This window comes from Heterodontus francisci, chromosome 16, assembly GCF_036365525.1.
Source record: "Heterodontus francisci isolate sHetFra1 chromosome 16, sHetFra1.hap1, whole genome shotgun sequence".
NCBI classification, from domain to species: domain Eukaryota; kingdom Metazoa; phylum Chordata; class Chondrichthyes; order Heterodontiformes; family Heterodontidae; genus Heterodontus; species Heterodontus francisci.
In genome coordinates this window covers 21,591,302-21,611,586 of record NC_090386.1, presented here as the reverse complement: position 1 = coordinate 21,611,586, position 20,285 = coordinate 21,591,302, and the positions used below count along the sequence as shown (strand labels likewise).

Here is a 20,285-nt window from a genome sequence, read left to right as displayed (position 1 = left end):
CAAGGATGCATAGACAGCATCTTCCAAACCTGCGACCTCTACCAACTAGAAGGACAAGGGGAGCAAATACATGCGAACACGACCACCTGCAAGTGGGCCACAGGGGGTGACGAAGGAGCGAGTGGCCGAGAGGAGGGAAGCGGAGCGACTTAGAATTAGCAGCTGGAGGGGGCGGGGGGCTGGAAAGCAGGCAGCGAGCCTTCTGAGAGCGGGGTGGCACGAAAAGAGAAGGTCCGGGGCGTGGGTGAGCAGCAAGGGCTGAAGCGAGCGGCCGAGGGGAGGAAGCGCGAGGTCTGGAGTGAGTTGCCAAGGGGGGGGGCATGGTGAAAAAAAGAGCTCCAGCCTCAGTCTCCCATTCAGCCATTTCCTCCAGCCCAGCAGAGGGGCTGGATACCCGATGATGCTTAATCACACATGGGCGAAAATGGACCAGGCACCGATATGCGATGGATGACATTGGCGCTGTGCACATCCCACGCATGCGCCACTTAGTCCTGGCAAGATGTAGCTGCGCATGTGCGCAGCTTGGAGCACTTTACGCAGTCAGCGGGCCACTGTATTGTCAGGAGTCACTTTGCTTTTAATATGGAAATATTGTCAACAAGCAGGGAAGGGGTAGAAGAATTAGTTTAAACATTTTGCTCCCACTTTAAGGTCACAATACTTGGTACAATCCACAGATCTAGTGACAGTTGCAAAATACTCACAGGGAACTGCTGATGTTTACGCAGTTCACTAGTGAAGTCCACTTCCTTGTACACTTTGTCCACTTGGCTTTCACTGTGTGCTTTAATGCGCTTATCTGTATGAAATTTGATATCCATTGGTTTTGTGGGTGGAATGTGTGTCCTTTTCTTGTTCTGACCTGAAATGCATAGGTCAAAGCTGAAGCTATTTCATCAAACAGTCACCTTCTTCATTATGTATAGGGAAACTGGCTACTGCAGTTAAACATTTTAAAAAAATGTAGTCTGGGAATTTGTCTGTTTCATACAAGTCTTGTCAAGATAAACACTGAAAATTAATACCCCAAAATCAGTTGAAGAAGCTGGCATTAAGGTTTTATTGATAGGGAAGAAAGCCAAAGTCATTAGATGGTCCCCCATTTTTCAGTTTTAGGAGATGTATAATGTCCAGTCCCACCAGCACGTATGCAAGAAATTGTTACATTACATTCGTGTCCTCTAAACTCGAAAGCTCCCATGCAGGTCATGCAAATGCCATCTCTTTAAAACAAAATCATGCACACAGCCAAGTAAAATAATTTTAAAAAGGGCTGAAGCACTTAAGTGAATCGGCTGGGCACAGCTAAAAAAACTAAAAGGGTACATTGGTTACATAGTAATTTCAGGGAATAGGTTGCTCAAATGTCATTCCAATAACCCTACAATGGTATTAAAATGGCAAAATGCTTTTTATTTTACATCCAATTCAAATCACCCAATAATTTGAATTAAACCAGTCAAGAGTAGGCATAAATGAGCCATTTTCTGGTTGGCAAATTGTAACGAGTGGTTTGCTGAAGGGATCAGTTCTGGGGCCTCAGCATTTTACAATTTATTTAAATGACTTGGATGAAGGTACCGAAGGTATGGTTGCTAAATTTGCTGATGACACAAAGATAGGTAGGAAAATAAGTTGTGAAGAGGACATAAGGGGGCTACAAAGGGATATAGATAGGTTAAGTGAGTGGGCAAAGATCTGGCATATGGAGTATAATGCGGGAAAATGTGAAATTATCCATTTTGGCAGGAAGAATAAAAAAGCAGCATATTATCTAAATGGTGAGGGATTGCAGAACTCAGATGCAGAGCGATCTGGGTGTCCTAGCGCATGAATCACAAAAGGTTAGAGAAAATAATTCAGAAAGCTAATAGAATGGTATTGTTAATTATGAGGAGAATTGAACACAAAAGTGGGAGATTATGCTTCAGCTATACAGGGCATCGGTGAGATCACATCTGGAGTACTATTGGATTCCTTATTTAAGAAAGGATATAAATGCATTGGAAGCAGTTCAGAGAAGATTTACTAGACTAATACCTGGAATGGGCAGGTTGTCTTATGAGGAAATGATGGACAGGCTAGGCTTGTATCTGCTGGAGTTTAGAAGAGTAAGAGGCAACTTGATTGAAACAGGGTGGATGTGGAAAGGATGTTTCCTCTTATGGGAGAATCTAGAACTAGGGGGTCACTGTTTAAAATAAGGGGTTGTCCATTTAAGACAGATGAGTTTTTTTTTGTGTCATGAGTCTGAATATTTTTACGGCAGAGGCAGATAGATCCCTGACAAGCAAGGGGGTGAAAGGTTATTGGGGGTAGGCAGGAATGTGGAGTTGAGGTTACAGATCAGCCATGATCTTAGTGAATAGTGGAGCAGACTTGAGGGGCTCCTGCTCCTAATTCATGTTAGTGGGGTAGAGTTTCCACAAAGTCGCACAATTTGCCCAAAGCAGGAAAAAAAAATTGAAGTGAATATTCAACGTAAATCAAGTTTTCATGATCTTTTGCACTGGTATAAAATGATATTGTGCTAGACGTGTCCTCCAATCGAATAAAATCACCATGCTGAGATCTGCTGATTGTGCCTGTTTGCTGGCCTTTGAGTTGTCTTTAAAAATTAACTGTTCTTTTGGGCAGAGGATAAGAAGCACCTTTTAAATATTTAATTGATCAAGAATCTGACTTCTACACAAAATAAAGTTGGTAAATGTTTCCGTATTTTTTGTTCAAAGTCATTGTTATTTAAAACCCAGTTACTCACAGGTATTGGATGAGATACTTAATAAAAATGCTCATTTTGTGAAAAACCCATTTGCAGCTGTATTAATAAGTGGTAACTTAGTGCAATTTTATCAAAGAATGTTTAATGCAAAAACATTCTAACATACTGCCTGAATGCATTGGCTCACTAGCAATTTTACATTTGTGATTATGTAAATAAGTATGTGGAAACTTGAACCACAATAGCCAATTCAGAAAACTAGCACAATTGAGTGTTATTTGTGCCCAGAGCTAAACTCTACCAAAATGTTTAATTCATCAATACAACATTTAAAGAGTACAAAAAAAATGTTTTCTGGATTATTCACTCCTATTAACCAAACTAAGTAGCCTGCAACTCCAATTCAGCTTCCAGCTTTCCCAGTTAATAAAACCAGTGCACAGATATAGGAGCCAGGAAGTCTCATGTTAGGTTCATGGTTTGTGGTGAGTCACCTAATCTCAGGAGGATTGCTACAATTGACATTTTTCTATTAGCAAGGGGGAAAGATGGTGCTTCCATTCGTGGGCCTGCTATAAAAGCTGCACAAAGAGGGTCAGCTGTGATGATTATAACTAGTCATATCCAGACAACATGTAGCATCAGGGTTCAAATATCTGCAGTGACCAACTTGGGCATGTGAGGAACTTTACCCAAGGTTCAGAAGGAAGAACAGAAAATTCTTCTCCTAATCTCAGTTCCATTGATATACCTGCACCAGATATGGCCAGCTTCAGTGATTCCTCATTAAGTTTCCTCTGTTCTGCCATTTCCTTCTGAAATTGAGCAATCTTTTCCATCTCCAACTCTACTGTGCTTTTTCCCTTTGAACCCATATGCTGCTTCCGCCTATAGGGAAACAAAGACGAATCTAAATTTATAATCTTCAATAAATTCTCAGCTTCCAGCCATTCATTTTCTAAACAAAGGTGTGCATCTTTACATACTTTGCAGTCTTTACATTGCACGAATTGAAGATTGAAAGGAGAACATTGCTCATTGAATAAAAGTAAAAATTCAAACCTGTCACAAGATGACTGCCACCATTTGGGGTGGGGAGGAAGAAATTACATGGAATTTATGACACAGGTCATTCAGCAAAACAGGGTCATACTGGCATTTGCACTCCACACTAGCTTCCTCCCACCTTCTTACATTTTGCCCAATCTACATATCCTATTTCTCATTTATTTATCCAGCTTCACATTGAATGTAGAGCAGGAGTGGTAGAAAATACCTCTGGGGGCAACATACCCTTAAAATACTTGGGCTCATCAAGCTCCCAGACCCTGCTCCAACAGATCTTCACTTTGAATACAAACAAAATTTCAAAAGGAAGACCTACCGGACCAATAAGAGCATAAAGACATTTTAAGTAAACTAAAAGCAACTAGTATAAAACGTAAAGAGTGAACAACTCTAAGTCACACAAGCGAACATGACTGAGCCAACATGACTACTCCGAATGGCACCCAAGACAGTGGAATGACACAATTGCCTGGCCCGAGTTTGCAGTCGATGCTAACTAACAGATAAAGTTAGGGTTGGAGGAAGGAAATGGAGTAGCACTCGGGGTTCTTGTCTGACCTCCTCACCCCAGTCATTCATTCAGGGTGAAAAGTGGCTTAATTACAGTCTTCTGCAAGCCATCTGTCTTGAATGAACATTCTCAGATGAATTATCTGTCTGCAATGGCAACGAGTAAACTAGTTTACCAATCAGACTTTTACAGAAAGCAAAAAAAAGTAACCCCCTTCTAGCTCAAGATACTTCATAAAAATAAAAATCATACAAACTTGCAGCACAGAAGGTGGCCATTCAGTCCACTGTCCTGTGCTGGCTCTTTGAAAGACCACTCATACATCAACCTAAATCTCTTTGCCCATAACCCTGCAAGTTACCATCTTGAACTACCTGTCCACCTCCCTTAAAATTTATGAAATCAGCTTTCAACACTTTTTCCAGATAATGTTCCAGATCTGATCCTGATAAAGTGAAATAACCTCTGATCTCCCCTCTCAAATCTTAATATTTTGAATCCATGGCCTCTAGTTATTTACCATTGTCGAGACACAATCTCAAAACTACTACTTACATCTGCAGGCTGAAGGAAATAAGGAATTGGAGAGGATAATCTAAAGCACAAATGTTCAGCTGGGGTGGGGGGGGGGGGGGGGGGGGGGTGGGAGAATAAAAAGCTATTTTTCAACTGTGTAATGCATTTAGAAACAGGAATAAGCCCCAACGAAGAGAAGTAAAACGACACATCAAGGAAGACACAGGTGTACAGAAAAAGTCTCAGAACTGTGCCCACCATTAAATAGGCTAACTTGGGAAATTTTATGGTACCCACTGGAAAAGACTAATACAGCTATATATGGCGCCAGGCTGCTCTATGTATTAGAACAGGAAACTAGCACATCGACTAAAGGGACCAAACTGACACATTGTTACCCGATGCCAAGGATTTCAGGTTACTGAAGTACAAAATTGAAATTCGGGATTGTATTAAATAGAGTTTCATAAAACAGAGCATAAGCTAAAATCAAACTTCTCCACAGCATGCATTAATAGTTGTATCAAAAAAAAAAAAATCAAGTAGCAAGATCACTTGGAAAAACAGTTAATCCTTTTGTAACTTTAGAAATACTTACTTGAGAACTGTGGGTGTGCCAGGCAAGGTCAATTTGGTGTGGGTCCGAGTTAAACTACCTGCTGTACCCCCAGAGCGTTTCCCAGTCGAAACCCTAAATTTAGTACAAGGAACATTTTTTTTAAAATTATCTATGCTGAGCAGGAGAGTAGATACTCTCCAGTAATGCAGCTCAAACCAGAAAGTTGATGGTTCGGTACATTTGTAAGTCCAATACATCAAGTTTAATTGCCACCAAGCAAATTACATCTAATCAGCTCAACTTTACATCAAGGTTTAGAAACCACAAAGCAGAACAAATTGATGGTGTGGGTTCAAACAAAGCCAACCCCATTTTGCAATGGCAAGAGTTTTGATTGCAATACTGGCCAGGCAACAACTATAGCAAGCAAACTATGTACCTTTCTTTTAAAATTTGCCAGAAGCTCACTTAAGTTCAACATCAAGGAGCAACATCGTGCCATGGCCATTCAACAGCCCATGCACAAAGAACAAGGAGCCAGCAATAATTAAGATCTTATTAAAAAAGTGGTGGTTTCGAAACCCCGGGCAGAATCAAAGGATACTAGCTTGGAAACTTGCTGCTCCCCCATAAGCATTCCTGACATTTGAACTATTGCATTTTCAGGGAAGGGAAGTAGAAAATAAGGGAAATATGACAATGACTTTGGATTACTCAGGTTGGAGTAGAATTGCCAGTGGTCTGGGAACAGGCCACATACCCTCCCTCCCCTCGTGAAACATGTACAAAATCTGGAAAAGAAAGCAAGTTTAAACAAAGCAGCTTACAGTCTAGCTTTTTTGTTAACTGGAGGCTCTGAAGATTCCAGATCCTGAGATCTCCTTACAGCTCGAACTTTGTCCAACTGTTTTCTTAATTGTTCAGATGATCTACGGGTCGATCTAGAGAAAATTAGAATTTAGACAAGTTCTGTTGGGAGCCACATGATAGCGTAATGCTACAAGTCAAATAAACTTTGCCCTGACAATATTTACACATTTCAACGCATTGTCCGGATATTGAATGAATTACTACTCCCAACCTTCTTTCGAAATCTTTGCATTCATTCCCATATACTTACAACAGCAATACTTTACAATTCATGTGGAAATTCACTTGCCAAGTCGCTCCTCTTGTTAAAAAAAAAAAGAGTTCTTGGGATAAGAGTGTCACTGGCAAGGCCAGCATTTACTGCCCATCCATAATTGCCCTCAAGAAGCTGGTGATAAGCCACCTTCTTGAACTGCTGTAATCCATATGGTTTAGGTAGACTCAGTGTAAACCTTCTGTTGTCTGTGTCTAAACACTATTTTAGGGCAAATTTAACAAGCTCATATTTGGCTCCCATATCAAAGTCATTAATGGGGTATAAAGACTCACTGGCCTCTGTGGCACTCCACTCCTAGTCTCAACTTAGCACCAATGTCATCCCAGCTGAAAGCAACCAACTCAACAGTGGGGACCTTCATTTAGCAGCTACACCTTTTCTTCAAGAACTGGGAGCAGCTATATTCCCGAAGCCACATTTATTACTTGCCTCCTCAGCGGCACAGCTTTGCTAGGAACAGTTTTGTTTGACTTGTCCCTCCATGCTTCCAGAGAGGCTACCAAATTCTGTGGTGGCCTGTTAGCAGTGTCTTCTGGAGGAAAAAAGTAAACAGTTCTGAATACCACAAAAAACTTAGCAAATATATTTAAATGTTATTTCCCACATGAGCAGCAGTTTAAGTCAGATATATTCTACAATAATTGAAGAACCCAAGATTGCACAATTCTAACTACACGATACAGATTCAGTACAATCTATTATATAAGTAAAAGCAAAATACTGCGGATGCTGGAAATCTGAAACAAAAACAAGAAATGCTGGAATCACTCAGCAGGTCTGGCAGCATCTGTGGAAAGAGAAGCAGAGTTAACGTTTCGGGTCAATGACCCTTCTTCGGAACTGCGGATGTAGGTGGGAAGAGACTGGACCAGCGGAGAAAAGAGAGAGTCTAGATAGGAAGAAATAAGTTCAGTGGGGCAGGAGCAGGCTGACACAATGGGTCTGCCGGGACAGTCCCGTTTGTGGATTTTGAGAAGGAGATAGAAGCGGGCTGTCCGGGGTTGTGGGACTATGAGGTTGGAAGCCGTAGAGGAAAGATCTCCAGAGGAGATGAGGTCAGTGACAGTCCTTTTGATGGTGGCTTGATGTTCGGTTTTGGGGTCATGGTCCAGAGGGAGGTAGGAAGAGGTGTCTGAGTTGGCGTTGAGCTTCTGCAAGGTAGAAGTCGGTACGCCATACAACAGCACCACCCTTGTCTGCAGGTTTGATGACCATGTCGGGGTTAGACCTGAGAGAACGGAGTGCCTCAAGTTCAGAGGGGGACAGGTTAGAGTGAGTGAGGGGGGCAGAGAAATTGAGACGACCAATGTCTAGCCGACAGTTTTCAATGAAGAGATCAAGAGCGGGTAAGAGGCCAGGGGGAGGGGTCCAGGTAGAGGGAGAATGCTGGAGGCGGGTGAATGACCAGGCGTCCTCCCCCCGACCAGCAGACCCAAAGAAGTGAGCCCGGAGGCGGAGGCGACGGAAGAAGAGCTCAAAGTCATGCCGAGCGCGAAATTCATTGAGGTGGGGGCGTAAGGGGATAAAACTGAGACCTTTGCTGAGTACAGAACGCTCAGCGTGAGAGGGGGAGGTCAGAGGGTATAGTGAATACACGGCAAGGGGTCAGATCAGAAGGGGTGGGGTCAGAGAGAAGTGAAGCGGAAGGAGGATCTGGAGGGGCATTAGTCCCCATCAGCTGCTGGAGCTTGCATTCCTTAACACCTGAAAGGAATAAAAAAAGGTTTTTGTTAATGCGTCGGATGAGACGTAAGATGAGATGAAACTGCGGAGTAGAACAGCTTTGAGATAAGGTGAGACGGTGCTGCTGGAGAGAGAGGTCCAGTGTGTGCATGTGGCGGCGCATAGCACTGAGTGTGGATCTCAGGATGCGGCGAGAGTAGCAGTCAGAGGAAGGTTGTATTTCTCGGAGATACCTGTGATCCTGGGTGGTTTCAAAGCATGATGGGTGAAACTGCAGTTGGAATCCACGTGGAATAAGTCGGAGCCGGAGACAGTCACTGAGGAAGGAGATGTGGCTGTGAAAACGAGTTTTGGTAGATACCTTATCAAACACCAGGAGGGAAATAGAAAGCAATGAAGGTGAACAAGGTAAAAGAGACAAACGAAAATCCCGTCGGAGAGAAGAGCAGAACTTCAAGGTAGGCATTCCTGGAAGAGAAGTGGCAGTGAATTAAACACAAATAAAAGCAAAATACTGCGGATGCTGGAAATCTGAAACAAAAACAAGAAATGCTGGAATCACTCAGCAGGTCTGGCAGCATCTGTGGAAAGAGAAGCAGAGTTAACATTTCGGGTCAGTGACCCTTCTTCGGAACTGTTATATAAGTACTCAGCTGTGGCTCAGTGGTCGCACTCTCGTCGAGCCAGAAGGTTGTGGGTTCACGCATAAACTAAGCTGACACTTCAACTCAGTACTGAGGGAATGCTGCACTGTTAATTTAAGACATTAAACTAAGGAACCATCTGCCCTCAGTCGGATGTAAAAGATTCCAAGGCACTATTCCGAAGAGCAAGGGAGTTATACTCCTGCATCCTGGTGAACATTTATCCCTCAAACATCACAAAATGTATTGTCTGGTCATTATCACATTACAGTTTGCCAGAGCTTTCTATGCACAAATCAGCTTCAGCATTCTTTACACTAAAGTGACACTTCAAAAAAGGTTAATTGGCTGTAAAGTGCCGAGATGTCCAGTGAAAAGCACGATATAAATGCAAGTCTTTCAGTAAGTCATTTTTACTCCCAGCTTACATTTGACTTGAAAATAGTATTGAATTGAAAGCTGATTAACATAAAAAATACTTAGCTGAGTTCAAGATTTTATCCCTCCCTATCATCCAAATTCAGCATCATGATTCACTTTGGCACATCCCACTGAGAGATCACCCTAACCAGTCCTCCATAGTTCCATCTCCTCTCAAGACAGCTAACAGCACCCAAAACCTCAACACCTGTTTATAACCCATTTCCAACACCCGTTTGGACATCCTTCCAGTCTTCATAAACTTAGGTCTGTATATATTATCCCATACCAAGTCCTGTTTATCCATCATCGTGTCCTCACTGACCTACAATGGCTCCTGGTCCCAATACTTCAACTTTAAAAATTTTTTCCTCTAGTTTAAATCCTTTCACAGCCTTGCCCTTCCCAATCTCCACCTTCTCCAGTTTTACAAGCCCCACATTATACACAGCCTAGGCCAGCACAATGACAGTGGTTAGCACCGCAGCCTCACAGCTCCAGCGACCCGGGTTCGGTTCTGGGTACTGCCTGTGCGGAGTTTGCAGGTTCTCCCTGTGACCGTGTGGGTTTCCTCCCAAGCCAAAGACTTGCAGGTTGATAGGTAAATTGGTCATTGTAAATTGCCCCTAGTGTAGGTAGGTGGTAGGAGAATTGAGGGAAGGTGGGGATGTGGTAGGGAATATGGGATTAATGTAGGATTAGTATAAATGGGTGGTTGATGGCCAGCACAGACTCAGTGGGCCGAATGGCCTGTTTCAGTGCTGTATCTATGACTCTATGCCCAATTTTCAGCCATGTCAGGCAGTTAGGTCTCACTCTAAAGGGTTGCCTCTGAAAACACTGCTTCTCCCTCCCTAAAACCCATTCTGTCCCAGCTTGGTCACACCTTTGAGTCCCATTTGGCTCCATACCATTAACCTTACAAATTTGAAACTCACCAGGGTAAACTGATTGGAATGCTCCAAGAACTGGATCGTTCCCAAATAGGGATACTTGTGAAATAGCCATCAACCTCAGGTTAATTAAGCAGTGCAATGGACTTTGTACCAGACATACGAACATACAAATTAGGAGCAGCAGTAGGCCACTCGGACCCACTCTGCCATTCAACAAGATCATGGATGATCTGATTGCAACTTCAACTCCACATTCCCATCTACCCCCAATAACCTTTCACCCCCTTGCTCATCAAGGATTTATCTACCTCTACCTTAAAAATATTCAAAGACTCTGCTTCCAATGCCTTTTGAGGAGGAGAGTTCCAAAGACTCACAACCTGGAAAAAAAAATTCCCCTCATCTTGGTCTTAAATGGACGACCCCTTATTTTTAAACAGTGACTCCTAGTTCTAGGCTTTCCCACAAGAGGGAGCATCCTTTCCACATCCACCTCTCAGGATATTGTGTGTTTCAATCAAGTCACCCCTTACTCTTCTAAACTCCAGCGGACACAAGCCTCACCTTTCCAACCTTTCCTCATATGACAACCCGCCAATTTCAGGCATTAGTCTAGTAAACCAATACAGAACCCACCATATCGCAAGTAGCACAGAAAGAGGCTGACTGTCCCAGCTGGCTCCCTGCAAGAGCAGCACAGCTAGTCCCATCCACGCCCTCCACTTTCCCCCCATAACCCTGCACATTTTCTCTTTTCAGATAATGAAAAAATTCTCTTTTGAAATCCACATTTGAATCCGCTTCTACTACACTCAGGCCATGCATTCCAAATCCTAATCACTTGCTGTGTTAAAAAAAAAAAGCATTTTCTCATGTCGCATTGCTTAGTTTGCCAGGTGTCCTCTGGTTCTCGACCATTCTGCCAACAGGAATACTTTCTATCTACACCGTCCAGGCTCAATTTTGAACACCTCTATCAAATCTCTTCTAATTTTCTCCAAGGAGAACAGCTCCAGTTTCTCACCTACCCATGCAATTAAGACCCTGATCCCTGGGACCATTCTCATCTTTTCTGTGCTCTCTCTAATGCCTTCACATCCTTCCCAAGGTGTGGTGCCCAGAATTGGACACAATACTCCAGTTAGGACCAAACCTATAACCTTCTATAAAGACTCACCATGATTTCCTGGCTTTTGTCCTCTTATGCCCCAACTTACAAAGCCCAGTATCCCATATGCTTTATTAATTACTTTCACACCTTGCCCTGCCACCTTCAATTTGTGCACATATACTCCAAAGAACAAAACCGCACAGGTACAGGCCATTTGGCCCCCCAAGCCTGTGCCGATTATGATGCCTGTCTAAACTAAAACCTTCTGCACTTCCAGGGTCCATATCTCTCTATTCCCATCCTATTCATGTATTTGTCAAGATGCCTCTTAAGCGTCGCTATCGTACCTGCTTCCAACTCCCCTGACAGCAAATTCCAGGCACTCACCACCCTCTGTGTAAAGAACTTGCCTCGCACATCCCCTCTAAACATTGCCCCTCACACCTTAAACCTATGTCCCCTAGTAACTGACTCTTCCACCCTGTCCATGCCACTCATAACTTTGCAAATTTCTATCAGGTCACCCCTCCACCTCCGTCATTCCAGTGACGACAATCAGAGTTTATCCAACCTCTCCTCATAGCTAATGCCCTCCAGACCAGGCCACATCCTGGTAAACCTCTTCTGTACCCTCTCCAAAGCCTCCACGTCCTTCTGATAGTGTGGCAACCAGAATTGTACGCAATATTCCAAGTGTGGCCTAACTAAGGTTTTGTACAGCATGACTTGTCAATTTTTATACTCCATGCCCCGACCGATGAAGGCAGGCATGCCGTACACATTCTTGACTACCTTATCCACCTGCGTTGCCACTTTGTGACCTGTGGACCTGTACGCCCAGATCTCTCTGCCTGTCAATACTCCTAAGGGTTCTGCCATTTACTGTATACTTCCCACCCGTATTAGACCTTCCAAAGTGCATTAGCTCACATTTGTCCGGATTAAACTCCATCTGCCATTTCTCCGCCCAAGTCTCCAACCGATCTATATCCTGCTGTATCCTCTGCCAAACCTTACCACTATCCGCAGCTCCACCAATCTTTGTGTCGTCTGCAAACTTACAAATCAGACCAGCTACATTTTCCTCCAAATCATTCATATATACTACAAACAGCAAAGGTCCCAGCACGGATCCCTGCGGAACACCACTAGTCACGTCCCTCCATTCAGAAATGCACCCTTCCACTGCTACCCTCTGTCTATGACCAAGCCAGTTCTGTATCCCTTTAACCCCGTGTGACTTCACCTTTTGTACCAGTCTGCCATGAGGGACCTTGTCAAAGGCTTTACTGAAGTCCATATAGATAACATCCACTGCCCTTCCTTCATCAATCATCGTCACTTCCTCAAAATACTCAAGCAAGTTGGTGAGACACGACCTCCCTTTCACAAAACCTTGCTGCCTCTTGCTTTTAAGTCCATTTGTTTCCAAATGTGAGTAAATCCTGTCCCGAAGAACCCTCTCTAATAATTTCCCTACCACTGACGCAAGGCTCACCGGCCTGTAATTTCCTGGATTATCCTTGCTAGCCTTCTTAAACAAAAGAACAACATTGGCTATTCTCCAATCCTCTGGGACCTCACCTATAGCCAATGAGGATACAAAGACTTCTGTCAAGGCTCCAGCAATTTCCTCCCTTGCCCCCCTCAGTATTCTGGGGGTAGTTCCCATCAGACCCTGGGGACTCATCTACCTTAATGTTTTTCAAGACGCCCAACACCTCCTCCTTTTTGATATCGACATGAACCTGACTATCTACACTCCCTTCCCTAGACTCATCATCCACCAAGTCCTTCTCTTTGGTGAATACTGATGCAAAGTACTCATTTAGTACCTCGCCCATTTCCTCTGGCTCCACACAGATTCCCTCCTCTGTCCTTGAGTGGGCCAACCCTTTCCCTGGCTACCCTCTTGCCCTGTATATACGTACAAAAAGCCTTGGGATTCTCTTTAATCCTGTTTGCCAATGACTTTTCATGACCCCTTTTAGCCCTCCTTCCTTTATATTCCTCTCGGGCTTAGTCTGTTCCCAGCCTTCTAGCCCTTACGAATGCTTCCTTTTTCTTTTTGACTAGGTTTACAATATCCCTCGTTTTCCAAGGTTCCCGAAACTTGCCAAACTTATCCTTCATCCTCACAGGAACATGCCGGTTCTGGATTCTAATCAACTGACGTTTGAAAGACTCCCACGTCAGATGTTGATTTACCCTCAAACAGCTGCCCCCAATCTAAATTCTCCAGTTCCTGCCTAATATTGTTATAATTAGCCCTCCCCCAATTTAGCACCTTCACCCGAGGATTACTCTTATCCTTATCCACAAGTACCTTAAAACTTACTGAATTATGGTCACTGCTCCCGAAAAGCTCCCCTACTGAAACTTCGACCACCTGGCAGGGCTCATTCCCCAATACCAGGTCCAGTACAGCCCCTTCCCTAGTTGGACAATCTACATATTGTTTCAAGAAGCCCTCCTGGATGCTATTTACAAATTTCACCCCATCCAAGCCCCTAGCACTAAGTGAGCCCTATGTCCCTCTACTCCTGCACCCCATTTGATACTGTATTTTTTTTTTTTTACATATTGTCTCTCCTCATTATTCCTGTCAAAATGTATCACTTCACACTTTGTTTAGTTTAGAGATACAGCACTGAAACAGGCCCTTCGGCCCACCGAGTCTGTGCCGACCATCAACCACCTATTTATACTAATCCTACACTAATCCCATATTCCTACCACATCCCCACCCGTCCCTATATTTCCCTACCACCCACCTATACTAGGGGCAATTTATAATGGCCAATCCATCTACCAACCTGCAAGTCTTTTGGCTTGTGGGAGGAAACTGGAGCACCCGGAGAAAACCCACGCAGACACAGGAAGAACTTGCAAACTCCACACAGACAGTACCCAGAATTGAACCCGGGTCGCTGGAGCTGTGAGGCTGCGGTGCTAACCACTGCGCCACCCTAAATTCCATCAGCCATGTGTCGTTCTATTCCACCAGACTGTGTCCTCTTCAAGTACATTATTACCCTCCTCGCAGTTCTAAATGCTGCCAAGTTTTGTGTCATCTGCAAATTTTGAAATGGTGGCCCTCACACCCAAGCCTTGATCATTCATATAGATCAAGAAAAGCAGTGGTCCCAATATCGTACATACCTTTCTCTAGTCCAAGAAACAATCACTACTGTTTGGTGTCAGCCAGCTTAGTACTAACTGTCCCTTTATTTCATGGGCTTTAACTTTTGTGACAATCGCCTTTTGGAAGTGCATGAACATACACCACAATTGCATTACCCTCATCAAAAACTCAATCAGGTTGGGAAGGCAGTGGTATAGTGGTATTGTCACTGTAGTAATTCAGGGGACCAGGCTAATGCTCTGGGGACATAGGTTCAATTCCCACCATGGCTGATGGTGAAATCTGAATTCAATTGATAAAAAAATCTGGAATTTGAAAGACAAAAAGCTGATCTAATGGTGACGATGAAACCACTGTCAATTGCTGTAAAAACCCATTTAGTTCGCTAATGTCCTTTAGGGAAGGAAATCTGCTGTCCTTACCTGGTCTGGCCTACAGGTGACTCCAGACCCATAGCAATGTGGTTGACTCTTAAATGCCCTCTGAAATGGCATGGCAAGGCAGACAATTCAAGGGCAATTAGGGATGGACAATACATGCTGGCCTAGCCAGCGACACCTATACCCCATGAACGAATACAAAATAAGTTAAACATGATTTTCCCTTGACAAATCCATGCTCTATTTCCTTAATTAATCCATATTTGTCCAAGTGACATAATTTTGTCCCAGATTATCATCTTTAAAAGCTTTCCCATCACAGAGGTTAAACTGACTGGCGTGTAATTGTTGGGCTTATCTTCATAGCCTTTTTTTGGAAGATAGAACGCTTCTAATTCTCCAGTCCTCTGGCACCACACCTATATCCAAGGAGGATTATAAGATTATGCTTATGACCAATGCATCCACAATTCCACCCTTACTTCCCTCAATATCCTCAGATGCATCTAATCCACTCCTGGAGATATCAGCTTTAAGAACAGAAAGCGTAACCAATAATATTTCTTTAGCCCAGCCAGTGTCTCAACTACCTTCTTTTTCACTATGGCTTAGGCAGCATCTTCTTCCTTGGTAAAGACAGATGCAAAATACTCGCTTAGTACCTCAGCCTCTCCCTCCATGCATAAATCACTTTTCATCCCTAATCACCCGTACTCCTTTTTAACCATCCATTTCTATTTATATGTTTATAGAAGAATTCTGGGTTTCATTTTATGTTGGCTGCCAGTCTCTTGGCCTACTTTTTCTTTTTTTTTTAAAAACTTCCCCTCTGAACGATCTATATTCAGACTTGTTTCTCACCTGCATTATCAACCTGACATCTGTATTTTTTATTGCTTCATCTTAATCTCATTCTTGTCATCCAAGGAGCTCTGGGCTTTGTTTGTGCTACCTTTCCCCCTCATGGGAATGAACACAAAATTATCTTTTTTAAAAGGCAGCCCATTGTTCCGTTTCAATTTTGCCTGACAATCTATGATTACAATTTACTCGGACCAGATCTGTTCACTCCATTAATTGGGGAAGGGCTGACATCAATTACTTTTACTCTGTATTTCTCCTTTTCTATAGCCAACCTAAACTTTATGATACAAAGATTACACTCCCTGAAATGTTCACCTATGATACTTGACCCATCTCACTCTTCAGAACCAGAACTATATCCTTCATCAGGGCAGAAACATACTAATCTAGGAAATTTTCCTGAACACATTTCAAACTCTTCCTCCTCTCTACACTATTACTAACCCAGTCTATATCTTTACACTATTACTAACCCAGTCTATACCAGGATAATTAAACTCCCCATTATAACTACTCTATAGTTTTTGCACCTCTAATTTTCAGTCTGTACAGGTCCCAGCACCCCACAGAACCAATGTTCCAGGAATCTAAAGCCCTCCCTCCTGCACCATCGCTCCAGCCATGCATTCATCCGCTCTATTTCTATACTCACTAGCACATAGCACCAAAAGTAATCCAGAAATTAAAACCTTTGGAGGTTCTGCTGCACATACCACCTTCTTTCAACCTCTGTCGCTGGTACCAATATGGACCACTACCACTGCTGTTCCTCTCCCATTTAGTGATCTGCAGCCAGTGACAGCATTGAACCTGGCACCAGGGAGGCAATATACCATCCTGCAGTCACGTCTGCAGCTACAAATGCCTCTCTGTTACCCTTTAGAATCCTCCATCACTATTGTTTTCCCAATCTTCCTCCTGCCCCCTGTACAGCTAAGCCACCATTTTAGAAGAGGAAGCAACCTTCCACACATCATTCTTCATTTTTCAATCCAATGAATGCTGATGGACTATTTAACTAAGGGAGAAAAACAAAAGAATGAGTTCAAACACCATTTACACCAGAAAAAGGAGAGACAATCTGAACAAGACGACTCTTATGGTATCAGAGTTGCCCCAAATCAATTTCCCAATCTAATGGGCAAACTTGGAGATCCAATAAATGAGGAATTATAGTCCTGGTCAGTAAGCAGATCTATTAAAGATTAGAAAGTCTAAACATTGACCTGAACTGGCATTGTAATGAAAGCTCACCTTTACCTGCAAGAGCAGTTTCACATATAGAAGTTACAGTTGATACTTGATTTTACATAATGTTGACAGGTTGGTTTATGCAATATTAACTACCCAAAAGTGTGGCAATACAAAAGGAAAGTCAAATTCTTACTTGCAGATGCATCATCTTTGTTCAGTTGGCTTGATATAGATTCTGATTCTTCTGCTTCACAAGAAACTTCATGTGATGGTCCTTTCAAATTATGGTTTTGTATGGCAGGTGCTCCCACAGGAACAGGGCTATTTGTTGCCCCACCTTGCTCAATTTGCTGATCTAGTATAAAAGGGGCAATTATAGTAAACATCAAGATGCAATAGTTTTACATATTCCAAACTATAACATTGCAGGAGTGCATTACTTCGTGCACTACCTGCACTTGGCCAGTGCCTTCAATCGGAGGTCTACAGGATCCTCAGATTTCAATGCGCCTGGAATCATACAAACCTTAAAGTGCAAGCAGTGCCTCCAAATCATGATCATTACCATCCAGCCAAAATCAGGTAAACAATCGAGAGTGACCCTTTTACAGGAAAAGTAAAAAACAATGAAATCTTGGCTTTTAGCTCAAGAAAATTCAAATATAGAATTGAGGGAATGAGTCTTCAAATTAAAAACAGAATTCAAGAAACTCTTAGCATCAGTGGAAGTGGGTGTATTCTGAACATTTCAAGTGAATGATTTGTTTCAATTTTAGCTTTTCAGTGTATTGATTTTTGATTACTGTACAGTATCTTGATAAGGTCTCACCTGGAGCACTGTATTGAGTTCTGGCCATCCCTCCTCAGGATGACAGCATGGTTAATATTTAAAATTATGAGGACAGGTTGTATTCCCTAGAATTTAAAAGATTCTATGGGGATTGAACTTGCTGGCAGAATCTAGAACCGGTCATAATCTTAAAGTTAGCACGAGGGTCAAAACTAGGAAATACTTTCACAAAGGGCCTTGAAATCAGGCAATCTCCTCCAAAAGAGGACAGGTGCTAGGCCAACTGAAATTTTCAACACAGATAAAGAGACTGGAGTTTCGTAAAGGTATAAAGCAAATAGAAGACTCCATCTGACACAAATTTTCAAATCCTCAAATCCATTAGGGACCAAAAGTGGCAATCTGTGTAGAGCTGGAGGACATAGGTGAGGTTTTAAATGATTACTTTTCATCTGTGTTTACTATGGAGAAGGACGATGAAGGTGTAGAGATTGGGGGGTGGCGATATTCTTGAACATATTAGCATTGAAGGAGAGGAAATATTAACTGTTTTAGCAGACTCAAAAGTGGATAAATCCCCAGGCTCAGATGAGATGTATCCCAGGCTGTTATGTGAGGCAAGGGAGGAGAAGGCAGGGGCTCTGACACAAATTTTGTAATCCTCTCTGGTCACAGGAGAGGTACCAGAGGACTGGAGGACAGCAAATGTAATACCATTATTCAAGAAGGGTAGCAGGGATAAACTAGGTAATTACAGGCTGGTGAGTCTAACATCAGTGGTAGGGAAACTACTGAAAAACTTCTGAGGGACAGGATTAATCTCCACTTGGAGAGGCAGGGATTAATCAAAGATAGTCAGCATGACTTTGTCAGGGGGAGATTGTGTCTAACTCAATTGAATTTTTTGAGGCGGTGACTAGATGTGTAGATGAAGGTAAAGCAGTTGATGTCGTCTACATGGACTTCAGTAAGGCTTTTGATAAGGTCCTGCATGGGAAATTAGTTAAGGTGGTAAGAGCCCATGGGATCCAGGGCAATTTGGCAAATTGGATCCAAAATTGGCTTAGTGGCAGGAGGCAGAGGATGATGGTCGAGGGCTGTTTTTGCAAGTGGAAGCATGTGACCAGTGGTGTACCACAGGGATCGGCGCTGGGATCCTTGCTGTTTGTAGTGTACATTAATGATTTAGTCGTGAATATAGGATGTATAATCAGCAAGTTTGCAGATGACACGAAAATTGGTGGTGTTGGAGCGAGGAGGAAAGCCTTAGGTTACAGGACAATATAGATGGGCTGGTAAGTTGGCAGAGCAGTGACAAATGAGGTGCGAGGTGATGCATTTTGGGAGGACTAACAAGACAAGGGAATATACAATGGATGGTAGGACCCTAGGAAGTACAGCAGGTCAGAGGGACCTTGTCCATAGATCACTGGAGGCAGCAGCACAGATAGATAAAGGTGGTTAGGAAGTCATACGGGATATTATCTTTATTAGCCAAGGCACAGAATAAAAGAGCAGGGAGGTAATGATGGAGCTGTATGAAATACTAGTTAGGCCACAGCTGGAGTACTGTCTACAGTTCCAAGCACCACAATATAGGAAGGATGTGATTTCACTGGAGAGGGTACAGAGGAGATTCACCAGGATGTTGCCTAGGCTGGAGCATTTCAGCTATGAAGAGAGACTGAAAAAGTTAGGGTTGTTTTCCTTAGAGCAGAAAAGGCTGAGGGGGGACATGATTGAGGCACACAAAATTACGAGGGGCCTAGATAGGAAGAAACTTTTTCCCTTAGCGGAGCCATCAATAACCAGGGGGCATAGATTTAAGGTAAGGGGCAGGAGGTTTAGAGGGGATTTAAGGAAAATAAATTCCACCCAGAGGGTGGTTGGAATCTGGAACACACTGTCTGAAGGGGTGGTAGAGGCAGGAACCCTCACAACATTTAAGTATTTAGATGAGCACTTGAAATGCCATAGCATACAAGGCTACAGGCCAAGTGCTGGAAAATGGGATTAGAATAGTTAGGTGCTTGATGGCCAGCACAGACATGATGGGCCGAAGGGCCTGTTTCTGTGCTGTATAACTCTAGCCCGACTTGAAAATATATCACCACTCCTTCAACGTCACTGGGTCAAAATCCTGGAAGTCCTTGCCAAAACAGATTGCAATGGTCCACGAAGGCAGCTCACAATCACCTTCAAAGGGCAATTAGGATGGGCAATAAATGATGGGCTTGCCAGTAATACACTCACCCCATCAATGATAGGAAACCTACTGATTTGACCAAGATTTTGGCCCCCTAATCGAATATGTCATGTGTCACTTTGTTTTCTAACGCTCCCGTGAAGCACGGGTGGGTGTTTTCCGATGTTAAAGGCACTATAGAAGTACAAGCTGGGGTCTCCTAAGGCAATGATACCGGCCCTTCTTCAGTCACATAGATGAACAAAAAAAAGGGGTGGAAAGGCTATGGGGGAAAAGATGGGTAAATGCGCCTGAACAGTTTGAGTGAAGTGTGAGCACCATTTGGACCAAGCGGCCTGTCTCCAGGTGACTATTATGAATATTTTCTGTATAGTCCCGAAATACCTGTTGCCCAGAGACCCCCACGGAACTGAATCCCAGCAAGTC

At 43.2% G+C, this 20,285-nt stretch overlaps 1 protein-coding gene across 1 annotated transcript in view; it reads right to left on the bottom strand.

The window, feature by feature from the left end:
* The window catches only part of tpx2 (TPX2 microtubule nucleation factor), a 58,362-nt gene that overhangs the window by 37,663 nt on the left and 414 nt on the right, over nt 1-20,285 (bottom strand). The window contains exons 2-7 of the mRNA XM_068048036.1: nt 17,057-17,218; nt 6,956-7,058; nt 6,207-6,320; nt 5,419-5,511; nt 3,477-3,613; nt 708-865 (exon numbers count right to left, since the gene is read on the bottom strand). Of these exons, the coding sequence (XP_067904137.1) occupies nt 708-865; nt 3,477-3,613; nt 5,419-5,511; nt 6,207-6,320; nt 6,956-7,058; nt 17,057-17,218 (767 nt within the window). The remainder of the gene's footprint in view (nt 1-707; nt 866-3,476; nt 3,614-5,418; nt 5,512-6,206; nt 6,321-6,955; nt 7,059-17,056; nt 17,219-20,285) is intronic.